This window comes from Serinus canaria, chromosome Z (assembly GCF_022539315.1).
Source record: "Serinus canaria isolate serCan28SL12 chromosome Z, serCan2020, whole genome shotgun sequence".
In the NCBI taxonomy this organism is placed as follows: Eukaryota; Metazoa; Chordata; class Aves; order Passeriformes; family Fringillidae; genus Serinus; species Serinus canaria.
In genome coordinates, this window is record NC_066343.1 from 75,578,747 (window position 1) to 75,600,774 (window position 22,028).

The 22,028-nt window shown below is 46.6% G+C and overlaps 2 protein-coding genes across 3 annotated transcripts; both read right to left on the reverse strand.

Annotated features, from left to right (window-relative positions):
* Window positions 1-4,296: 4,296 nt before the first annotated feature.
* Window positions 4,297-5,885, reverse strand: RAX (retina and anterior neural fold homeobox). Of its 2 annotated transcripts, none has more exons than XM_030237270.2 (3): window positions 5,642-5,885; window positions 5,268-5,563; window positions 4,297-4,749 (listed from the first exon to the last, which is right to left on the reverse strand). In XM_030237270.2, the coding sequence occupies exons 1-3, from the start codon at window positions 5,883-5,885 to the stop codon at window positions 4,297-4,299; spliced, it is 993 nt and encodes a 330-aa protein (XP_030093130.1). The 2 variants fall into 2 exon arrangements, with proteins under 2 accessions (XP_030093130.1, XP_009097893.2); XM_009099645.3 differs by having other exon boundaries at window positions 5,268-5,497; window positions 5,618-5,885.
* Window positions 5,886-12,115: 6,230 nt separating this feature from the next.
* On the reverse strand, window positions 12,116-19,785 carry CPLX4 (complexin 4). The gene is made up of 3 exons (XM_009099644.4): window positions 19,603-19,785; window positions 17,614-17,701; window positions 12,116-12,343 (listed from the first exon to the last, which is right to left on the reverse strand). The coding sequence occupies exons 1-3, from the start codon at window positions 19,767-19,769 to the stop codon at window positions 12,116-12,118; spliced, it is 483 nt and encodes a 160-aa protein (XP_009097892.1). The 5' UTR covers window positions 19,770-19,785.
* Between the last annotated feature and the right edge of the window lie 2,243 nt (window positions 19,786-22,028).

The following is a 22,028-nucleotide window of genomic DNA, read 5'->3' on the forward strand; positions in this document are numbered from 1 at the left end:
GGCTGAGCCCCGATCGTGAGGGGAGCGCTCCGGTGGGCCCGGGACCGGGCCCCGGGACCGGCTGAGCCCCGACCGTGAGGGGAGCGCTCCGGTGAGCCCGGGACCGGCTGAGCCCCGGCCTTGCAGGGTGTCCCTGTGCGCTCCGGTGCCAGGTGAGCCCCGTGGCTGCGGCTGTTTGCCGTATCTCAATCGCACCGCAGTGCCCGGCTCCGCAATCCCAATCTTTACGGGGCAGAAGTGTCAGATGACACAGGAGTGACTGCCGAATGTCAGCCAGTTTTGACATAATGCCTTGGCAGAGCACAGATGCTCAGAGAGGAGCAGTATTTGGTAATGTCAGCGTCCTGGTCTAACGAGCTTTTGGTTTCACGTTTGTTTGTTTGGTTTTCTGTTTTCGTTTTTTTTTTTTTAATTGTTGTTGTTGTTTTTTCTTTTTTGTTTGGTTGGTTTTGTTGTTGTTTGGGGTTGTTTGTTTGGGGGGTTCGGGGTTTTTGTTTGTTTTGGGTTTTTGTTTCGTTGTTTGTTTGGGGTTTTTCGGTTTTGTTTTGTTCCACTATTTTTTCCAGTGCTAGCATTTTGCGGGTGGGTACCCTGTGGCTGACAAACTACTGAAGGAAGTCCCAAGGTTTATAGCAGCGACAAGGAGGACCGCTGACAGCATAGAAGAGAGAAGCTGAAACACTGTAGCTGAAGGGAACCCACTTGAATTAATGACTGTTCATAGTTTGTCCCTAGAGATGAGGAAAGATGTAACCAGGAGCTTTAAGCAGCTACTTGAGATGTTGCAATAGTAAGAAACTGAATGTCCATAATTGAAATGCCTGTCAGATGTAGCCTGGGCAGATGGAAAAAAAGAACTTTCAGCTTTCTGTGCAGAGGAAGGGAACAGTATTGCCCTCAACCCCAGCAGCTAGTAACAGAAATTCAAACTATGGCTGAGCAACGTGTGTTTTCCTGTCACAGGGGCTGTGAACTACCATGGCAGTAACACACACAACAGCCAGCCTGCTGCTCCGGAGGGAAGGACAGCTTCCGAGCCATCCAGCAGGGACTGAGGGTCCTCTGCACACAGAGACAGTCCTGCTCTTCCCATTGGGAAGCCAATGAGCTGAACCTCAAGTCAAAATTAAAGAGCTCAGGTATCTGCTAGTTTTCTTTAATATTGACAGGATTATGAGCAGGGATAGAGAGAAGGAAGGGAGACCAGAATACACTCTTGAGAACAAATTCCATCATGGCATTTTCCTCACAATTACTCATTCTCTGGTAGTCTTTTTTCTGTATTATTCTTCCTTATAACTTCAGGTGTTGAAAAGTATGGACACTAAAAATACTATGTTGCTAATGCAGTTCAAGCAAAAGAAAAACCTTCTGAGACCACTCAGAAGGCCATGCTAATAGCCTTAGCAAAGTTGGAGTAAAGAAGTGGTTAAGGATCTAGATGATTTAATCCAGTTTTAAGAAAAGGTTTTACAGTGAGCAATTAGATGCTGTTTAAGGAATTAATCGCTAATGGGTCATTAACTCTGACTGGTATTGTACAGTTAACAAGCCGAGGCAGGATTATTAGACTCAGCACCCAATTAAGGAGGAGAAGATATTTACAACAAAATGAACAAATGGGCTTTTAAAATGGAATGGGACAATTTGAAAGAAAGTGTAGGAACACAGAAAACTAGACAGGCTAGAAGAAAGATGTTTGCATATGCTTCTGTCTCTTTATTTGCCCACTTCTGCATAGCTGGTAAAATATTCATTTTTAACAATAAACTCACAGCTTTCCTTGAAGGACATGGCTGCACAAAGTCAATCCACTTACACGGTTCACCTGTACAAGGTGTAAGAAAGACTTGTTTATTATGCCAATAAAAGAACAACCACCATATCTTGCCATAATCTTTATTTGTTTCCAGGTGCTGGATCAGGACCTTATTAAAAGTGAGCAGGTATCTTCAGCTGCTACTTCTGCTGCCCTGTCATTGTAGTTTTATCTACTGCCGGTCTTTGACTATCTCAAGGAACCAAGCATCCGTGCTGGTGACAGCTGATCAGGAATTAGAGGGCTTCTTTCCAACAGCTTTACAGGATACAGAAGAACTGCAGGTAAGAGAAAGGGAGGGTAGTAATGCCAAAATATGTAAAAGCACTATTGAAATCTTGGGGAGTTGCTTATTAACCATGAGCAATAAGCACAGGCGAGAACTTTAGGGCAGCAGTTTAATGTGCTTACCTGCACAGGAGGGTTTTCAGCTTCAGAGCCACAGCTGGACTGCAGCCAAGTAATGACAAGTGAGATTGTTCCTACCCTGAGAAGGAAGAGTGTGCAGAGCCTGTGCAGTCACTCATTAATATGTGTCTCTTACTGTCACAAACCAGGCTATGCAGGCGCTTCTCATGCGCACCAAGAGAAATCCTTCTCTGGCAGCCACCAAAAATGCCATGCCTTCTTGCAACTGGTGATGCAAGCAAAACTTACCTGTGAAAGGACCATTAGAATAAGACCTAAAAACTGAAGCAATATGATTTTTGTTCTCCTTCAGGTTTTACTAGAAGTTAGCAAAATACCTCCCTTGTCCTGACAGCAATGGCAGTCCTTTTCTGGCAGCACTTCCTCTCTCTGCCAAGGAAGCAAAGAGATGTGTGCTGGGAAGGGTGGGCACCGCCACAAATGCACACACAGTAGAACTGTCAAGTCTGGAGCCCAGCAGGACAGTCTCCCCCAGCAGGGCTTCATTCCCCCCAGATTGAAGGGAACCACTTACTTGGCTTCCTTGCATGCCCTGGACCAGCACAGCTCAGGGGAGGGAAGCCGGGTGTCCTGAAAAGTGTGTGCTCTGGTCCAGAGAGGCAGGTTAGATCTGCAGGGAGGCTAGGGACAGAGGAAAAGACATTTAAAAACAAGAGGGATTCCTATTATCTGTAAAAGAAGCTCTCCATACAATAGATGGGGGCTGCTGTGGAGAAAGCTATGAAGGGATGTTTAGAAACCGCTGTCTGAGGTTAAAAAGCTCTCTGAAGTGAAGCTGAACAAGGCTGACATACTTGTTTCTGACTGGACTCTTAAAAGATACGCACAGATTGTGAAAATATAATTAGACGCCAGCCTTTGTCTGGCCACAACGAGTGGGAAATGGTGAAAGGAGAGGTCTCCCAGTCTGCATTGAATCATCCCCAGGACACAATGAGGGCACTTGTGCATCCTTCTCTCTTCCCTAATGAGAAACATTAATTGCCACAACCTCCCGAGTGTGTAGAGCACCCCATGCCCAGCAGAGGAGAAGGGGTGTTTCATTACAGCTTCTCAGCCCCATTACAGGCAGTAACGGAGATAATGAAAAATAAAGATGCCGCAGTTTTAGTTTGGGCAGCCTGGCGATGGGCACTGGGTGGGCAGGGGAGCGGGCATGGCCCAGCTCTGTGCCAGCCTCCAGGGGCTGTCCTGGACAGCCAGAGTGGGCAGGATTTACCTGCCAGGTCCCAGCCGGGTGTCAGTGCCCAACCCGAGACCATCTGTCTCTCCCTGTGGGTGAGACCAGCCCAGATGGGCTGCAGGGGGCAGGAGCCCTGGGGGTCCTGCCATTCCCCTTCTTTGCAGAGGCAAGGACTGTCACTGACTCCAGCCAAGCCCACCTGAGCCTGGCACTGCTCTACAAGTGCAATGTGGGGAGCAATGTGCCTGGCCCAAGGACTTTAAGGGCTCTGAGCCCCCCTGTGCCCACTCCCATCTGGGCACACTCTCCATCATGGGGATGCAGGCCCCAATGCCACAGCCAGCTTGGGTAGGGTTCTGCTGATGGAGGACAGAGAAGAGCCCACAGCCAGGCATCTCCCACCCCTTCGTACATCACACACAGAGCAGAGGGTCCAGCCCAAGATGCCCATTTGGGTTCAGAAACATGATACGCAGCCTCCATGCAGATGGTACCATTTAATGGTGTAAAAGTAGAACCCCCTCCCCAGGTACAGCCATCCTGAGCTCCCAGCCACCTTACATAGCTCTTTGCCCTACTGTAGCTTTTATTACAACTAAAGCATCCAGCCAAAGAAGGAGAGCAAAAGAGACTGTTTTTCCTAAGCTATGATCAGGCCCCTAACTCTTCAGGGGTTGTGGAAAAGGGAATCAAAACGACCACAAAAAACAAAAGCAAGTCAAGGCGTAGGGGAAAGGCAAGTGTAAGGGACAGCCCTCCTGTGCCTGGCCATCCATCCATGGCAGCCAAGGCAGGGTAAGGGTGTCCCTCAGATGTTCTGGAATGCGCCTTCCCCATGGCTTTCTCCCAGGTGCTGAGAGGGAGTTCAGATTGTCTGCCAGGGCTTGCCGATGGACTGGATGTGCTCCTTGGCCTTCAACCGCAGGGCGGCAATGCTGGTGTTGCGTGGGTCTGCCTCATCCAAAGGGAACTTGTCCACAAAGGTGGCCCCACACTGATAAGGCGGCGGTGGCCCCATGGCCCCCAGGGGCTGCAGTGCGTGGGTCACTGCTGGAGAGTTCAGGAAGGGTGGTGGCGTATAGCTGCCAGGCAGGCTCTGCGGCGAGGCCACAAAGCCAGGCAGGGTCTGCAGAGCCGTGCTGCTGGGCACCGGTGGGCTGAGCCATGTCTCCAGGGGCAGGCTGCTGCTCAGAGGACCCATGGGTGCTGCCTGTGGTGAGCGGTTGAACGAGAGGATGGGCGAGTCCTGCAGCTTCATGGAGGTCACCTCCAATTTCTCCTGCCGCCTCCACTTAGCCCTTCTGTTCTGAAACCAAACCTGCAAGCAGAGCTGTATCAGCCAGGCCCCAGGCAGTGGAAAGAGGCTCACCTCTGGCTGCAGCGGTGCACGCAAAACAGAGTGAGGGAAACACGCCTTGCCGGGCTGGGGCAAAAGGGAATTTGGGGGGCTCGGGCGTTCTTCCACCACCCACAGCCCTGCGCTCGGTAGAAAGCAGTCCCGCAGTGGAGCCGGCCCGCCCATCCACCCGCCACTGCCCTGGCACAGCAGATTCAGCGGCCCCGGGCTGGGACACGCCACACAAAGGGCAGCAGCACCGACGACGCGGCTGCCGGACGCAGGTCTGCCCCGAGCCCCGCGCTGTCCCGCCGGCCGGGCCGGCTCGCGGCTGTGCGGCAGCCCTGCCCAGCGCTCCAGCGGAGCCCCCAGTGCGACCGGAGCCGTGCTGCGGTCACGGGCCTGCGCGCCGCACCCGGGCTGCTCCGGTCGCCGGGACCACGGGGCTGCGCCGAGGCACGTCGGACCGGGCCGTCGCGGGGGGCCGGGCCGGGCGTTACCTGGACGCGGACTTCGGGCAGATTGACCTTCATGGCCAGCTCCTCGCGGCTGTACACGTCGGGGTAGTGGGACTTCTCAAAGGCACGCTCCAACTCGTGGAGCTGGTACGTGGTGAAGGTGGTGCGGTTTCGCCGGTGTTTCTTCTTGGGCTGTTCCTCTTCAGACGGCTTCCCCTCGCCGCTGCTGCCAGCGGGCAACTCGGGGCTGGCGCTGCCGGGACAGTACGGCTCTGCGAGGGGAAGACGGGAGGTCACCGGCGGGATCTCCCCGCGGGGCTTGCCCGGGGGCGTTGGGGAGCGGCGCCCACCCGTCCGCCCCCCGGCACCCGGCGTTCGCCCACAGCGCTCACCTTGGAAGCGCTCAGAGTGGCCCTGGGGCTCTGCTGGCGGCTGCTCCCCGGGCATCTTGGGCAGGCAATGCCGGGGCCCCCGCCGGTCCGCCTCCTTGGCGCTGCCGTCGGGCGGGAAGGCGCCCAGCAGCCCGTCTTCCTTGGTGAACCCCAGGATAGCCTCGATGCTGTGAAGCCTCGATGGGTTTCCCCCGGGGCTCCGCGCCGCCGGGGCGGCCAGCGAGAAGGCGCCCTCGGCCATGGCGAGCGGGGCGCCGGGCGGGTGCATGAGGCGGCCGGCCCGGGGCTCCGCCGCGCCGCTGCGGTCTTACCCGGCCTCAGGGCGGCGCGGGCAAGTCTGGCACGGTGTCGCCGGGCGGGCTGGCCTCCTTGGGGCGGGGGAGGAGTGCCAGGGGGCGGTAAGAGAGAGGGAAGGCGAGGCCCCCGCACCTCTTCGGCATGGAGGGGGAGGCAGGGCATCCCTCTGCCCCCGCCGGCCGCCCCGCCCCTCCCCGCCGGCCCCGGCCCCGGCCCCAGTCCCAACCCCAGACGGCGCCGGGCCATGCCATCCGGGGCCCCCGAGGCGGAGCGGGGCGGCCCCCCCACCTGCATCCGGGGGCTAGCCCGGGGCGAGCGCCGCGGTCGGAGCCCCGGGACAGGGGTAGCGCTGTCGGAAACCGCGGTGGGACGGGCGGCGAGAGGCACGCCGGGCACGGGGGGATAGAGCCAGGACGGCGGGAGCCGCGGCAGCCGCTGCCGGGGGCGCGGTAAAAGGGGACTCAGCGAACGGGACGGGAAGGGGCGGGAGCCCGCAGGTGCTGGGCCAGAGGACAGCGGGTCCCGACACGGCCCCGCGCTGTTCGGCGGCTCTCGGAGCCTCGCCGCGTTTCTCTTGTCCGACGGCCTCAGCCCAGATCTCTCCCGGACGGTTTGTAGGTGCGCCGGTTTCAGCGCGGCCGCTCGAAAGCTGCTCTGCGGGACGATCTGCAGCCCCGGCCCGACTCAGGGGCTCTGGGGTAAAAGCCGCTGCGCTGGTGCTCTGCGGGACACTCGCCCTGCGCCCGATTGCCTCCAAGGGCATTTCACAGACCAAGTGCTTCCGGGCAGGATAGACGCAGGAGGTGGGCTCAGCTTTTCAGACTTCACAAACTCGAGGAAGCTCTAAGCAATATTTGCGAGGAAGTTTTCAAGTATGCTGCTATAGGACAGAGCCTGTGAGAAGAGCTGATTCGGTGACCCGAATGGGCTGGTGGGCGGTAGCAGGCAGGGCATAGCTTCATGGGGGACGCACAGAATGTTTTTGGAGGTGAGGCAGGAAGCCAAATCCCACACATTTCTCTTTGTACTTGGCTTGGTGGAAGACGTGGACCTTCCACAGGACCAACCGGGTACAGCATCACGTATCCTGCATCGATCTTCTCCCTGCTTTTGTCTTTCTGTCATTTTCACACTAGCACTTCCCAGTTCCTCTGAGGTACCAGCTACTTTTTGTCTCAGCTTGTTTATGTGACAAAAGCAGTAACATCCAGAGTGGTTTGCAGTCTACACTTAGCTTCCATTGAAGCCTGAGGAGAGTGAATGTGGAAGAAAAACACCACTGCTACTGCTCGTTCTTCCAGATATATTATCTCGTCTAAGTATGACCTCTCTCAATAAATCTGCATTTTTCTATTCCCCTTCTGCCCCAACAGGCTCCATATCATGTAGATTTTTTCAGAGGAATTACTTCAAGATTGGTAATGCTTGCTTCTGCCAGTGTCCACACCTTTTGCAAGTTTATGTTCTGATGTCCCAAAGCAGATTTCTTTTGGGACTGCATGGCTTTTCCTAGCTTCAGGTGAGGTTTGCCTTCACTGACTGCTTGGGGGTTGGTTTGAGGCCGAAAGAACTCAGACCTCCGTTTACACAGAGGGAAGAGGCCAACAGAAGAGACAAGAAAAGGTTAGTGTGGCTTTTGTGGACACTATAAAAAGCCAGTCAATACCATTGTAGGGACATTGGAGGGTACTCAAAGCAATCAGCTAGGGGCCATTGTGTTCCTTTAATCTACATGTGTGTTTCCCAGGAACTCTATTAGTGAAGATGAATGAACTGTGCAATGTCCCTAATTTCTTCTAATTTGAAGCTGGGGGTTTACAGCACTCAAAATCAGCACAAAACACACCTGTCCCTCCAGAAGTCCCGGATAAAATTAGGAATCAGTTTTGCTTGTTGTAGTTAAAAAAGATAGGAACGTGAAATGAAGGAGCAAAAATCCTTTAGTCCAGGGCATTGGATCCTGGCACAGATGCTGCTTTTGGGGTACCTGCCAAAGTTGTCAGTTACAGAGTCAATACTCGAATTTTTTGCTGTTAATCACAATATGAAGGCAGAAAAAAAGCTTTCCAGCCCTGGAGCACGGTGCTTGAGTCCCACACAGGACACAAGAGACCTTCCTCCCTGACAGAGAAGGTTCCTCTTTGCTGAGCAGTAGAATATTCCACTTATGTTTTCCATGTGGAGCTACATTTGTCACTGTAGCATCCTTCTAGCAGGTAAGTGGAATTGTTGAAAGAGGAAGCCACTCCCTTAATCCCAATTTGAAAAAATACCTGAAAAAACCCCATAACCCTGTAGCAGAGCAGAGAGAACTCTGACTCTTCCAGCCCTAGATCTGTCTGTTCTCTCTTGCCATGCTTTAGGCACAGACTGTGTGACATGCTTGAGGCATTACAGTGCTCCAGGGAGGGAAGAAGTCTAATGGTTCCTCTGATTGCACAGAGGGTTTAGATAGGCAAAGAATGGTAACTGTACTTTCCCCTTAGGGTCTGATGTCCCGGCTGTCAGCTGAATCGCTTGCAGCCTTCTGGGATTTGTTTTGTATTAGTATGAAGCCTCAGAAACTGATCCTGTGGTACCTCCCAGCTTTGCAAAGACCATTGACCTTTGGAAACTTGTGGGGACAACCAGAATCAAATTCGAGAGTATTCGTTAGGGGATGAAACAGGCAGGGTTTGTTACTTGCCTTTCCAAGGGGTATCCCCATTTCATCATCTTTTTAATTTTTTTGCAATACATTATTAAAATTTCTGCTGAAGTTATGCTTGGAAAGGGACAGAAGTTCTCAAGGCGGACCATCTGTAAAGTGCAGCTGTCTTCTGTACCTCCTTCCACATGTATAGTGGAGACTAAAGGGAAATAATTTTCATCCTGTTGAGACATATGCATGGGATGTGGTTTCACGCAATCAAATCAGCACCATAAAATGCCACAGGTTCTTCCTTCCTTTTCTCCTGCCTTTTTTTTATGTCCAGGTGAAATAATTACTGCCTTGCAGAGCAGAGATTTGAAGCTGAAGTCACACTGCAGGAGAGCTATCACTCTCCAGACCAAAGATGTGCAGCATGGGGGACCTGAAAGATAGATGGGGCTTCCAAGGTTAGACTGCAAATCTACAGGAGGGAAGCAAGGAAAAGGAGGAAATATTCACCTAGAGTGAACCTGTACCCTCCTGATGTTTGCACGCTCTGTATCATCCAGCAGATTGTTAAAAACAACCCAAAAAAGGGAATTTTTCCTCTCCAAAAATTCCTAAGGGCACAGTTTCAGAACCTTCTTGAAAGCATAATGCATGAGGAAGCCGTCTCCTCCTGTCTCTGTATTGCTCACACTTTCGTTGTTTTTCTGCTGAAACTTTGCTTAATCTGCCCAGGAGAATCAGCTGTGTTTTCTCCACCTCCCAGAGTCCTGTCTGGCACCCATGGGTTGCACAGAGATCTTGTTGTCCTGCTGCCTGTCCAGGTTGTGGGTGTGGAATAGGCTCTGGGAGCCAGGCAGCCCTTTCCAGTGGGAGCACCAGTGACTGGGTTTGAGGGCGCTGGCATTTAGGCTTGCCATGCTCATGGGGGAGGTTCATGCTATAAGGCTATATTAACGCAATCCTTCTTTACTTGTTTTCCAATTAGCCTAATTGAATTCGGATTGCTTAAGAGTGGGCACTAGAGACATTTATCTTGATGGGATGACGGTCTTGAGCTCCAGCGATCCTATTAACTCTAAGAACCCAAATCCCAGGTAGGGTCGGTCCAGCAGTAGCTGCCATGTGACCTAACCCTTTAATCTGCTCCTGACAAAGACACACGGACACACAGACCTGTCCCTGTCCATTCTCACACGTGCATAGCTGCATGCACATGCGTGCATGTGCATTTGTGCACAGCTATGGACACAAACATTCCCAGACTTGCATACCAGCACATGCAGTGGCTGCCCTGTGACCTGTCCCCAGGGCTAAGCACCTTGAGAGCTGCATGTACCTGGGGTGGCCTCAGCACCTCCTACTCATGTGCCTCCTCTGGCCTGTGGCTAGCAGCTGAAGACAGGAACAGCCAGTGCTGGAGGGATGAGCCCTGCAGGTGCTGCCAGGAGCAAACAGCCACCTCCAGCAAGCTGAAGATCAGGCTCCTGCTGAGGGCAGCACAGATTTTCCCCCCTGCCCTGGCCCTGACACTCCAGACTAAATGTGGGAGCTCTGGTGTAACAGTGGTGCCTAAGGCAGCTCACTCCTGTACCAGCAGCACTTCAGTGGGGCTGGCCACCCATCCTGTGCCAGTCCCAAGCCACCTCCCAGTCCCGCTTATCTCTGCCAGCCCTGACACTTTTTTAGAATCTCTTTAATCGTTTGTTTGGTGATTCTGACTGTACTTTCTTCTCTGACCCTTTAAACTGTGAAAATTCTGATCCTACATCTGCTGGCAAATTTAATTAGATCCTTTAAAGCACCAGATGCTTTCAGTAAGATTTTTGGGATGTCCCAAGAACATTTTAATTCAAAGGTCAAAACCCTTAGGCTTGTTTATTTTGGTGTTTTATAGACAGGACAATTCAGTTTGTAAAGCAACAGTGCAGAGGTAAATGCATTGAGCCTCACAAACCTCATGCTGGTTGAGCTGAGCTGGTGACTATTTTATCTACTTCATGCAAAGACCTCCTAAAAGACCCCACTTATCTTTCCACATAGATAATTAGAGTCTGTGGTGCCATGTGAGAGCATAATCCCAAGAGGAAGAAATCGGATCAGAAGTCTTGGTAGTTTTAGGCAAAACAGCTCTGATGTTTGAGGGACCTGCTGAAGATAGGTTTTGTCCTATCTTCAGGTAAAGAAATTACCTGTTGAATGAGGGCCATTTAATGCACTAGGACATCCTCTGGAAAGAGCAAGGAAGGGCAGAACTTGTAAGCTCTGTGTTTCCTAGGTAAGAAGAAAATGAGCAAGGAAAAAAAGTGTATTTTCTCAATGCTACAATTGGGAAGAAAATGGATAGCAGGTTTTCAAGCAAGGGGAGGGGAGGGAGGGGAGGGAGAGAAGACAAAGAGAAAAGGAAGGAAGCAAGCAAGGAAAGAATGACAAGAGAAAGAAAGGAGATAAATCATACTTAGTGAATTTGTTAATTTAAAATGATTATTTTTACTTGATTGTCTGGAGACAGAAAGAGGGAGAGAGAGAGAGAAAGAGACTTATAAACCTGTAGGAAGGTGCTACATGTATTAATTTCCAAATTTAATTTCCAGGCTAGCTCCTGGAGAACTTACAAAGCCATTCTTTTTATAGAATTCCTGGGGAGTAGCAGCCTGCATGTCCCATAGACATAGGCAGATTTAACATTAGTGAGAGCTATGCCTTTCCTCCGGTTTAGGTGCCCCACCCTGGCATAACCCTCCATGTTTAGCCTTCGATGGAGACAACTCCCAGAATCAGTGTGGGGAGCTGGTTTTAGCCTTGTGCCGGTACCCCCAGCCCCAGAATTTGGCACACAGAGCAGACAAGCAGAGAGTCACTGCTGTCCCTTGGTGTCTGAAGTCTTTGAGAGGCTGGGAAATGAAAGCAGACTGGAGAAGCCTGCATTGCTCCAGAGCAGGGCTCACTGAGAGCCATCAAGCCTGACTTTCCTACACGTCCCCACTCAGTGTATATGACAACATTTTTGACCCAAGCTGTTGAGTTACGTGCTTCACTTTTTGCCTTTTGCTACAGTTAATACAGAGACGATTTTAAAAATCAAGGTTTTGCAGCAAATGTCAATATCTGAGCACTGTGTTTGCCTCAAGATGCTTGAAACAGACATGTTCTTATAAGAAATATATGTGTTTATTTCTGAAATCAGAATTAAATGAGTGGTTACCTCTAAGTGATGTATCAGAAGTACAATTTTGTTCAAACATACACATTTAATAGGATTTCAGTCATGTGGAAAAAATGGAAAAAGGCACATTTTTTCCCCAATTTTAACTCTTTTAAAGCCATTTTTTTCCATGGGGGAAAAAGTTATGTTCAAAACTGAGGATCAATTCTAACTTCCCTCTAGGCAGTCCCAGCAGGTGAAATTTTACTCTCCCCTCAGGATTTTAAGTCTCTCTCTCATCACTTTTCTATATTTACACTGAATGCTACAGAGCTAAGTGCTTCCCTCTGCCTGCTCTCCCTCTGCATCCCCAGCAACACAAGACTGAAGTTACAGCCTTTGGGCAGTGGTGGCTCTTCTACATCATGGAACATTTCTGCTCAGCTGCCTGTTTCATCTCAGTGAAGGTGGCTTGTGCCTTTTCTTTGATGGCATCCATGTCCATATTCTGGATGTTCTGCAGCTGGCCCAGGATAGAGTCCTTGTCTTCTTCCTCCTCCTGATCTTCTGCCACCATCTTCTGAAGGTCTTCTGGCAATCCCACATCATCTCCAGCCATTTGTATTTGATTCTCATCCAATTCACTCTAAAGCAGGAAACAAAATCAGCAAATGAGAGTATTTCTGCTCTCCCAGGATCTACCAGTGAGCCTCTTGTTCTGTTCTTTTTTGGGATTTTAGGGAGAACCAAAACATGCACAGATTTTTCAGTCAATTTTTTGTGTGCCACTTAGGAATTCAGGGCCTCAATCAGTCTCCATGAAAGTTCTAAGATTTTTGGGCAATGCAAATTATATTTCTTTGAAGTGCTTCAGGACTGTCAAAACTGAAGCCCTCAGTGTCACTTGCCATTTTAGAGATCTTTGCCATGCTGATGGTGCAGGAATTCCATTCCAAGTTATTTGTAGCCCCCAAAACCATGCTGCAGGACACTACTGAGCCTGTCAGCTGCTGTGCTCTGCCTGTCAGCTTCTGGTCAATGAAACAAGAGCTTTAGAAGAGCTGTGGTACCATTTCCTTATTCAATTGTTGGGCAGGGTAAGTAGGGGGGATTTTTAGGTATCAGCACTAAACTGAAGCCTTCTGGAAGAAAGATGCATTAAACTTCAGAATTAATAACTAGAAAAAGGGTCCCCCATCTTCCCAAACCACATCTAAACTCTGTCTAGGTCTTTGGTTGGCCTCTCTGAGTTGTGATGAAGAGCAGGGGCTGCCTGACACATAATCTGTGTTGCAGTGCTGGCAAGTGGGGTAATAGGAGGACTTGGATGACAAAAGAGGAGGAGGGAGGTTGGTTGTGAGTCTGAGAAAGCAAAAGGAGACAGGAGAAGAAACTGGTTAAGCAATTAAAAGGGCTGAGATGCAGTAAGCACTACACACACTTGCTTCCTGCCTGCCCACTGAAACACTCCATCAGTGGGATTATGTCAATTTTTCAAACAATGGTGATTTTGTTCACATTTTCTGGTGGATTCTGATGGATCCAGAGCTCAGAAGAACAGGATATTTCGACACAGTTCACACATCAAAGATAAGCATTAATGCCTCATTACATCTCAAAAATTAACCATGACAGCAGCAAAGGCCTGATATGAATAAGCAGCAATGCTATCAGCAGGAGGTGTTTTTTAGAGTGAGGGGTCTGGGTTTTGCATGAATGAAAGGACAAATGAATGCAAGGACATATATGAGCAATGTCTGTGTCGTTGCAGGCCGTAGCAAGGACAGGCAGGCTGGGGGTGGTCAGCTGCATAACCACTCCTTATGGTTCCATATTTCCACACTTTCTGTTTACAATGACTGTACTTCCCTTTAATCTGATTTCCCCCCATATCTCCTGTGAAACTGTAGGGAGCTCTAGCAGGATTGTACTGCTATGTGGATAAAATGGGTGAGGACATTCCTTCACCTTTTTGATAAGGGTTGCTGGAGTCTGATCTGTGGGAGCTAGAAACAATCTCCTGAACAGAAGAGGTATTTTTTTTATTGATTGTGTAACAGGAAAAATTGTTTTAAGCTTTTATTCAGCAACTGATGGCTATCAGATGAGTTAGCCCTTTTGAAATCCTCAACAGCAGCAGTAGAGGATGATAAAAAAATGTTAATTACTGAACAAGTGCCCCTAATCAGACAATCACACATGTTCTTTCCTTTAGAATTATTTCCAATTTAAGACATCATCACTGCACATTACTGTAGTGATTCACATCTTTGACAATGCAAACAATTGTCTGGCATGTTCTTGCACCGAAGACCACTGTCCTGTGGAAATCTGGGATGTGATGTGCAACAGTTTGGGGCTTCAAAGTGTTCTCTGACCAAAAAAGAATACACTGAGATATAGTCTACAGCAGTACAATTCTGCCCAAGCCACCTGCCTCTACCCACTTGGCAGGTGGCTTGGGCAGCTTTAGACCTTTAGCTTTAATAGACCTAAAACAAGTTTCAACAGGGTGGGGCTGCTCAACAAGAAGCAAAGAACCACATGATGCACGTATGGCCTCTTCGCTTCCTTCTAAAATTTGAGTGTTACATTCTTGTTTACTTTGATTTGTAATGGAAAAGTGAATACAGAAGCAACATCTATTTTACTAAATTAAATATGCCTGGCACTGGTCTCTTGCCCCAAGGCCAGCTGACCTGGAAAAACCCACTGGGATGCTATTGAACTCTGTTGCCCTACCAAACAGGGTGGTCCTATGTAACTGCTGATTGGGAACGCCTGCCCTAACTCCCAAACTGGCCGTGGGAACTGCTTGGGAGAGTGCCCAGGCCAAAAGTGGGTCAGACATTATTCTGACAATTCAACAGCATAGGCAGTAGAGTCTGAGTGCGTGTTAATGTTTTTTGACCCTGATTATGCCTCTGACGTAGTCAGTCCCAGATCTGTTTTGCTATAGATGCAACAGAGTTCTTTATATATACAATGATACACTGGTAGGTGTGGGCAGAAAAATGTCTAAATATCTGCTTTGTTACAATTTGACAGTAAAGTCCTCTGCCCAAATTAAGGCGCAAGGGTCCAGTTCAAGCATACCAACTTTATTTTGTAGCTTTAAATGTGTACAGAAATGAGAAAAAAGGTGAATGAGAGAGGGAGAAGGATTAAGACAGTGCAAGCAGGAGATGGTCACCATCTGATATCACAGGGGAAATTCCTTCTCTGGCTCCCATGGGTAAAGGATACAGTTTAATATTAGACAGCTCCATGTCCCCTGGGCAGGGAAAGCAGTGTCCCTCAGGGAGAGACACAGTCCGTGCTCACAGGAAAAGCAGTGTCCCTCAGGGAGACAGCTTCTGCCACTAAAAGTTTTGTCAAGCTCCCTCAAAGGGAGACAATGGCCCTCGACGAGAGGAGAAGAGCAATCAAAGTTTGGTATTGCTTGTTTAATGGCACTTCTGGTCCTCTGAGCAATGATGTTAAAGTCTTCTGTGCAACTTAAGGAGCAAAGAAGACCAAATGCTGGTTCAACGCTGCTTATATGAAGTCTACTTGTAAACGAAAAAGACCAAAGCTCTCAGACTAATCCACAAGGGAGCCAAACTGTTTTCCAGCATCCCTGTGTGAAGCACTGCTTTCCTTGTGCCTAACTTATCCTGTCTTAACAGTTACCTATGCTTATGTGCAGAGATCCTTAGGTAGCTGACTCCAGACCTTCTCCTGTGATTCATCCCCTATAATGCACCAGTAACATACAAAATCAGAGTTCACCTTGCCTTGACCTGCAGGTGGGACTTAAATTAGCAATACAGCAGCAACACCGTCCTTTTGCCACTGAAGAACTGCAAGTACCTTGCTAGTAGCTACAAGGAGCCAAATGTTGGAACCAGCAGCCTTCCTCCCCAGGAACACCCTCAGAGAATGCAGAGATCACAGCTTGGAGCACAGAGCTGGTGAGTGGGGACTGCTTCCTCCTGACATCTGCACTGGGACTCCTTTTTCCACAGCTCACCATCAACTCATGCCCTTGGGTTTAGACCTTGCAGAAATTAATTGATTACTGAATCCCAGTTCAGGAAAAAGGCAGCAAGTGGATAAGAGAGTTTGGTGAGTTTTTTGTAAAAATCATAATTATTATTAAAATATTAATGTCTGTATTTATATAATTTTAAAATTGTTTTGTATGAATGTGATGCACTGAATACACCAAAGATGAAAAAGTTGTCCATAGATCAAATGTCTCATGGCTAAAAACATCTTTCTGATGACAAACCTAAGTTGACAACTTTGTTAATAGGATTAGGTTCATTAAGGGTCTACTTTCTCTTATAAATCTGGCCTGGATAGCATGGAGCTTTAGATTTTACATGGCAAAGGGGGGCCCTGCTTAGTCCTGATTTTCATGCTTTTACCTAAAATGCTTGCTAGTGATTGATACTGGTAATATTCAGTGTTTCTAGACCATACTAGGCTACCTGAAATTACTTTCAATTTTCAAATTATTTAATGCATTATCACAAGCCTGAGAGCATTTGCTGCCAGTATGTTGTATTACAGCACAGAATTGTTTTTCAGGGACACATGAGCATGCATGTAGTTGTTTCATTTTCTGCTATAACATGTTTTCATAAAGGCTGATGAAAACCAAGACATGCTATACAGGGAGAAACAAATGCAGGAAAACGTATCCTGAAATATTGTTTTCTGGCTTAGAGCTACTCTCCTACCTTAGAGATAAATCTTCTACTGTTATTACTGAAATATGGCCCCAGAGAACACTTGGTACATGCCAAAGCCAAGATCCTACTGGAGATGGGTCAGAACACCACTGCATACCAGTGTGTCTATGAGGTGCTCAGACCCGGATGCCATCTCCAGCTGTAAAAAGCACTACAAGTGGGAGAACTTGAAAACCTGAGACACCCAGCTCCACTGGTGTTTAGTTGAGACCTGGACACTCAAGTATCCTGGAGCTTTCCAAAGCAGCCCCTCTTGGAGCTGAAAGCCCTGGCAAGGGGCTGGGTAAATGCAGTTCAGGAGCTGTTTCAGTCGATGCCTCCAAAAGGAAAGCAAGGCCTAATGATATTTTACTCCTCAGCTGCTAATTAAAATGCTGGTGTTTAGAGACTTAGGCCTCCAATCCAATCAATTACTTAAAATCTTGGACTTAATTTTTTGCATAATTAATCTTTCTGTAATTAAACTCACCCTCAGGGTATGTTGTCCAGCTAGAGCACCAGAGGATCCAGGCTCTTAGGGGTGGAGTACATCTTACCTGAGTTCAGATGTCACCTGGCTTCCCTCTGGAAGAGACACAGCCACTGGGAGGTGACCCAACTCCACCTTGAATGCTTATTTAAAAGTTTGGCTAGATGAGGCTACAGATGCTGGTTTCTTTCTGTTGATGATGAGTCCCTAAATGACTTGTTTGGATTAAGCACTACATTTTTTAGCAGCTAAATTTACAGGAGAGAGATTCTTTACCTTCCTCCATTTTAAATAATCAAAAAGCATGGGAAAGTACTGATCAGAAAATGAGTGGTAATGACTCAGAGCTGGCAGGTGAGTAATACAAATAAACTTTCAAATTGCTAAGAAGCACATACCCTTGAGGGGTATAAATGAAATATGCCAACATCTTCCCAGAAGTGACAGATCAGAGCAAACGTGTGATCCAAATCCCTGGAAAGAGTACTCTGTCCTGTATTACCTCTCTGCTGCCCATGGCAGAGGCCTAAAAAATAATAATTTAAAAAATAATTTGAAATATGTTGCTTGAAGCTTTTGCTTTCAATATTTTGGTTTTCCTGGAAATATTTGACAGTGCCAAGATCACTAAAGAAAAAGGAATGGGCAGTTTCAAATTAGTTGAAATTTGGCCTCTGGACTAGATGAGCTCGTGAGCTACAGGCTTACCTTGGGCAGTCTGTACTTTTCTCTCAGGTGAACCCTCAGAACAGCTCGCTCTGCTTTTTTCTGTGCAAATGCTGCATCTCTTTCCATCCTGGAAACGAGAAAAAATGTTCCTTCAAGATGCTAATAAAAACAATCGTTTGAACTGAACCAGTTGCTTGGCTGCAAAAAGCTACACATGGGAGTTACTCCCCAAGATAAGTAACTTGTCCAAAGGCAAAAAAGGAGCAATACCAATAAAGTGATGCCAAGGGGCCACACTTCCTGTGTTTCTGTTACCTGTGAATTTTCCTGGTCTTTCTTTGTGCATTATTTGCTTCATAAAAGCAGTGAATTCTGAAGCTTCCCTGTATGGAAGAGCACTGACTTAATCTGTGATTTTATAAAATGTTTTACTTAGATTTAAGAACTGGTCTGCATAAATTTTTTTTTCTTTTAGATTTCATATGCATTTATTTGCAAAATGTGTCTCCTCAAAGATTTTTGGTAACATTTGATAACACTCACCTTTCCCTCCCCTCTCCCTTTAATTTCTATTTCCCCCAGTAGCATTTTCATGGAAGTTCTATTGCAAAATTGATCTTGTTTCAGTATAGGTATTTCGGCACATAAAAGCTACTTCCAAAATGAAATATTACTTTTCCTCTGCTTCCAAAATGTGTGTTTGGATTTCTCTCCCTCAAAAAACATAAGCCCCACAAACAAATCTAAAATCTGAGAAGCACCCAAAGCCTGGTTGGTTTCCGGTTCTAAAGTGCCTGAGCACGACTTCAGCAAGGCATATTTACTCTTCTGGTCTCCACTCCTGCACTGAACACTGGGCAAAATCTGTGGAGCTTTGAAACAGGACCATACTCTGCCCATGTCAGAGATTTCTGACAGAGCACCCCATCTCCTCCAGAGATGATCTTTTCTCTCAGAGTTTCCAACTGTCCTACAGGGTTATTCCTGCTCTGCTTCCTCGGTACAGCTCAGCAGGGAAAGGACACGTGCCCCACTTAAAAACAGTATAGAAGTAATCGTTTTCCCAGGCATTTCCCTATCCCAGGAATCCTGTGTTTCTTCTCAGTCTCCCTAAAGCATCTTCCTGCCAGCAGGTGGTAATTTCTCTTTTAGATATCACTTGCCAAAAGGCAGAGCAAAACATTCTGTGCTTTTTTTCCAGACCAAATGAGACCTCTTCAGGGCTTCCTGATTGAAATATCTGATGCTAAATACAGACCTGGATACCTCAAATTCCATCAGTCATTAACCTGGCACCTATAATCATCTTAGAAGAAGGATTTACACAACTATTATGTAATTGACCATTAGAGGAACAGATGCATTTGAGATTTAAAAGTCAATCGTTTTATTTATAATTATGCATGGTTTGAACTCTTACACACGCCAAGTCCTCTGTTTTACTTGTTTTCATAAACACAGCAAGTGATAAAAATTGTCTTTACAGACAAAACTGAGACTTAATTGATTTTAAAGTTCTGCTTTATTCAGTAGATTTTAGGAAAAAAAATAACCATCTTAAACCTTTGCTCAAGATGAGCAAATGAGTGCAAATGAGCACTCAGTACATTTCAGGTCTGCCATAATAAATGTGGACAATGAAATATTACATATTGAAAGTGTACTCCATGTGGAGTTCTAGAACAAATCATATGCATTAGAGAATTAAATCCTGCTCTACAAACATATTGGAAAATTTTTCTAGATAAAGTAACATAACGTAGGAATGAGTCCAGCATATCAATGGAGATAGCAGGAAAGCATAGGAGAGAGTTACAAGGAGGAAGGGGGGGCAGGAAGAGGGAATGCAATATTTTACCATTTCCAGTTGGGGAACTTTTATTTTGGAAAGTCTTTCTAGCAAAGATTCATCTGCTTTTTAAAAAAATAGCAAAAAGCAGCATGTTTGGCTTTTTCTTGGGTTATTTTCATTTGCACAAAGTTACCAAGAATCAGCCCCGTACTCATAATAAGGGAACAGGTACTCACTTCTCCTCAACCATTTGCTTTTGATATTCCTCATACTCCTCTCTGGTCATTCCTGCAGCTGCTGCTGGATCAGAAGGAGTGCTTTCTTCTTTGCTTTCGTCCCCTCCACCTCCAAGTCCCAAATTCTTTACCTGGTTGCTCAACATACTTTTCATTAGAAAGGCCATCTTCTCAAAAAAACAAAAAAACCCCAACCAACCAAACAAAAAAGGAGCTCTAAGAAAACAACTACAAGAAAGCCAAACAAAAAATGTTTTCAAACACAACAGTTGTAAGCGAGAGAGTTTCTACAGCCACATCAGCTCTTCAAGGGCACAGTGCTAGTGAAACGTGAATGCCAAAACCAGTTTGTCAGCCATAATCTGGATTAAAGAAAGAACTCCTTAATATATAGAGGCAGATGGTTCAGATTACTCCAAAAAAATCATTAGATGCAACTACCTACTTTTTCCATTAATACTTTAAGCTAATTGTACACACACACACAAAAATCAATTGTAGTGTGCAATAGCATTTTGACATCTTCAGTCTTGAAGTTTGCTCTCACTTTCACAGGGATCACAACATTCCCTGGATCTGAATTTAAAACCTGCTTGACTCAATAGCCACAATAAAATAGCGAAATTCAGGCTACTGAGCTGAAAACCCTCTGATTTGAGATTTGAAAACTTGAATTCTTCATTAAGCAAAACCCCTTATTCTTTTTGTCCATTAATATTTTATCCCACTGGACAGAAATATTTTGTGTGGTTTTTCTTCAGCCCCTCTTCATATGGTTGGTTTATCTTGCAGATGAATGAGGCATCACTGTTATGTTAACTTTATTTCAAGAAATATAGTTGAAAGCAAGTCAGATCTTCCTAGCCTACTTTCTTTTGGGTTTCTGTCTGCTCTTCCCCAGGCTGTTTCCACCTAGACCCCTGCTTTGGTGCTGCATAAAACACCTGTGGTTTGTAATCCTAACTGCTGATAAAGCATGAATAAATCTGAATCTGTATGCCAGAAAACAGTATGGATACCTTTTGAGTTTAGATTGTTTCTGTTGGTCCTTATCCTTCTAACCTTTAGTCACATCATTACCCTCACCAGCTCTACTCAGGTGAAGATTTCCAGGATCTGCTACCTAGGTCATAGACTATTTTGAGAAAGAAAATCACCTGCTAGGTTTCCAAAGTTCATGAGTTTGGGTTTTGAGCATTTATCCTACTGCAATGACTACACAGGCCTTAATGCAGCATTCTGGAATTTTGATTATCTAAATGGTTCTCCCAGCATTCTCATAATTTTGATGAGAACTGGGAGATGGGAGGATTTCAATTTGCCTAATGCCTTAATCTATATTACAGCCTTTCTAATTAAAGCAGACCTATTACTATTAAAAAAAAAATCAAAACCAAAACACCACAAAAAACCCCCCCACAAACTCCCCCCCAAAACAAAACAAAACAAAACAAAACAAAACAAAACAAAACAAAACAAAACAAAAAACCCCAAACAAAAACAACAAGAAAAAAATCACCACAGGACACTCTGAAATCCTGGATTATTTTTTTAATTAGTGACTAAACAAGAAACTTTTTCTTTTTAAAACTATCACTCAAAATCATGAATTCCAAGTAACAACTACTTCATCTTTATTTAAAATTTTCCTAGCTGGAACTTTGTAAACACTGATTTTTCCAGTGTTAGGTCTCAAGTGTCTTCTCCAACTGTACGGAAAGTGGTACCTGTTAAGCTTTGTGCTGTTGGTCTTTACTGAAAAGAAGCTTCCCTGACTTTGATGTAGGCGTTGATCCCTCTAGAAATGTTTCTAACATAATTTTGTGCCTAGATCTGATGCTTTCACAGGATTGAGAAGGGCGAGGACTGGCTTGGGGAGAGACTGCTAAGAGGTCTTGCCCTCCAGCTCTCAACCTTACAATCAGCAAAAGGCTTCCCAATGTTAATTTTGAGATCAAAGATAACAAAAAGGGCTTTAACAGTTACTTGACCTATTGGCACTGAAGCTGCTGAGAAACACAGGAGAGACTGGTGACAAAAGGCACAACCCACCCCAGAGTAATTCTGTTCCAGGCAGGTGCTCTACTGCAGTTTAGAAACTTACTGCTTTTTGTTGATGACAGCAATCCCAAACTTCATGAAAACATACAAAACAGCAGCTAATAAAGTACACATGCTGTCACTTCGTTTGCTTTAAATCTATGTTTTTTCGTTCTAGTCTAAGTGAAATCAAAATTAAAGACTCTGTTCCTGTTTTATCTGATGAAAGTGGGCGATATATAAAAGCCTGTATTCCACACCCAAGGAACACACAGATCTCTAACCCCAGCACAAAATTCAGTCTTGAAACAGGCAAATTCCAGAGGGAGGCCAGCCCAAAAATGGCATCCAAACTCCCAATCTTTTCTAGATTCTTTGTTCCTATC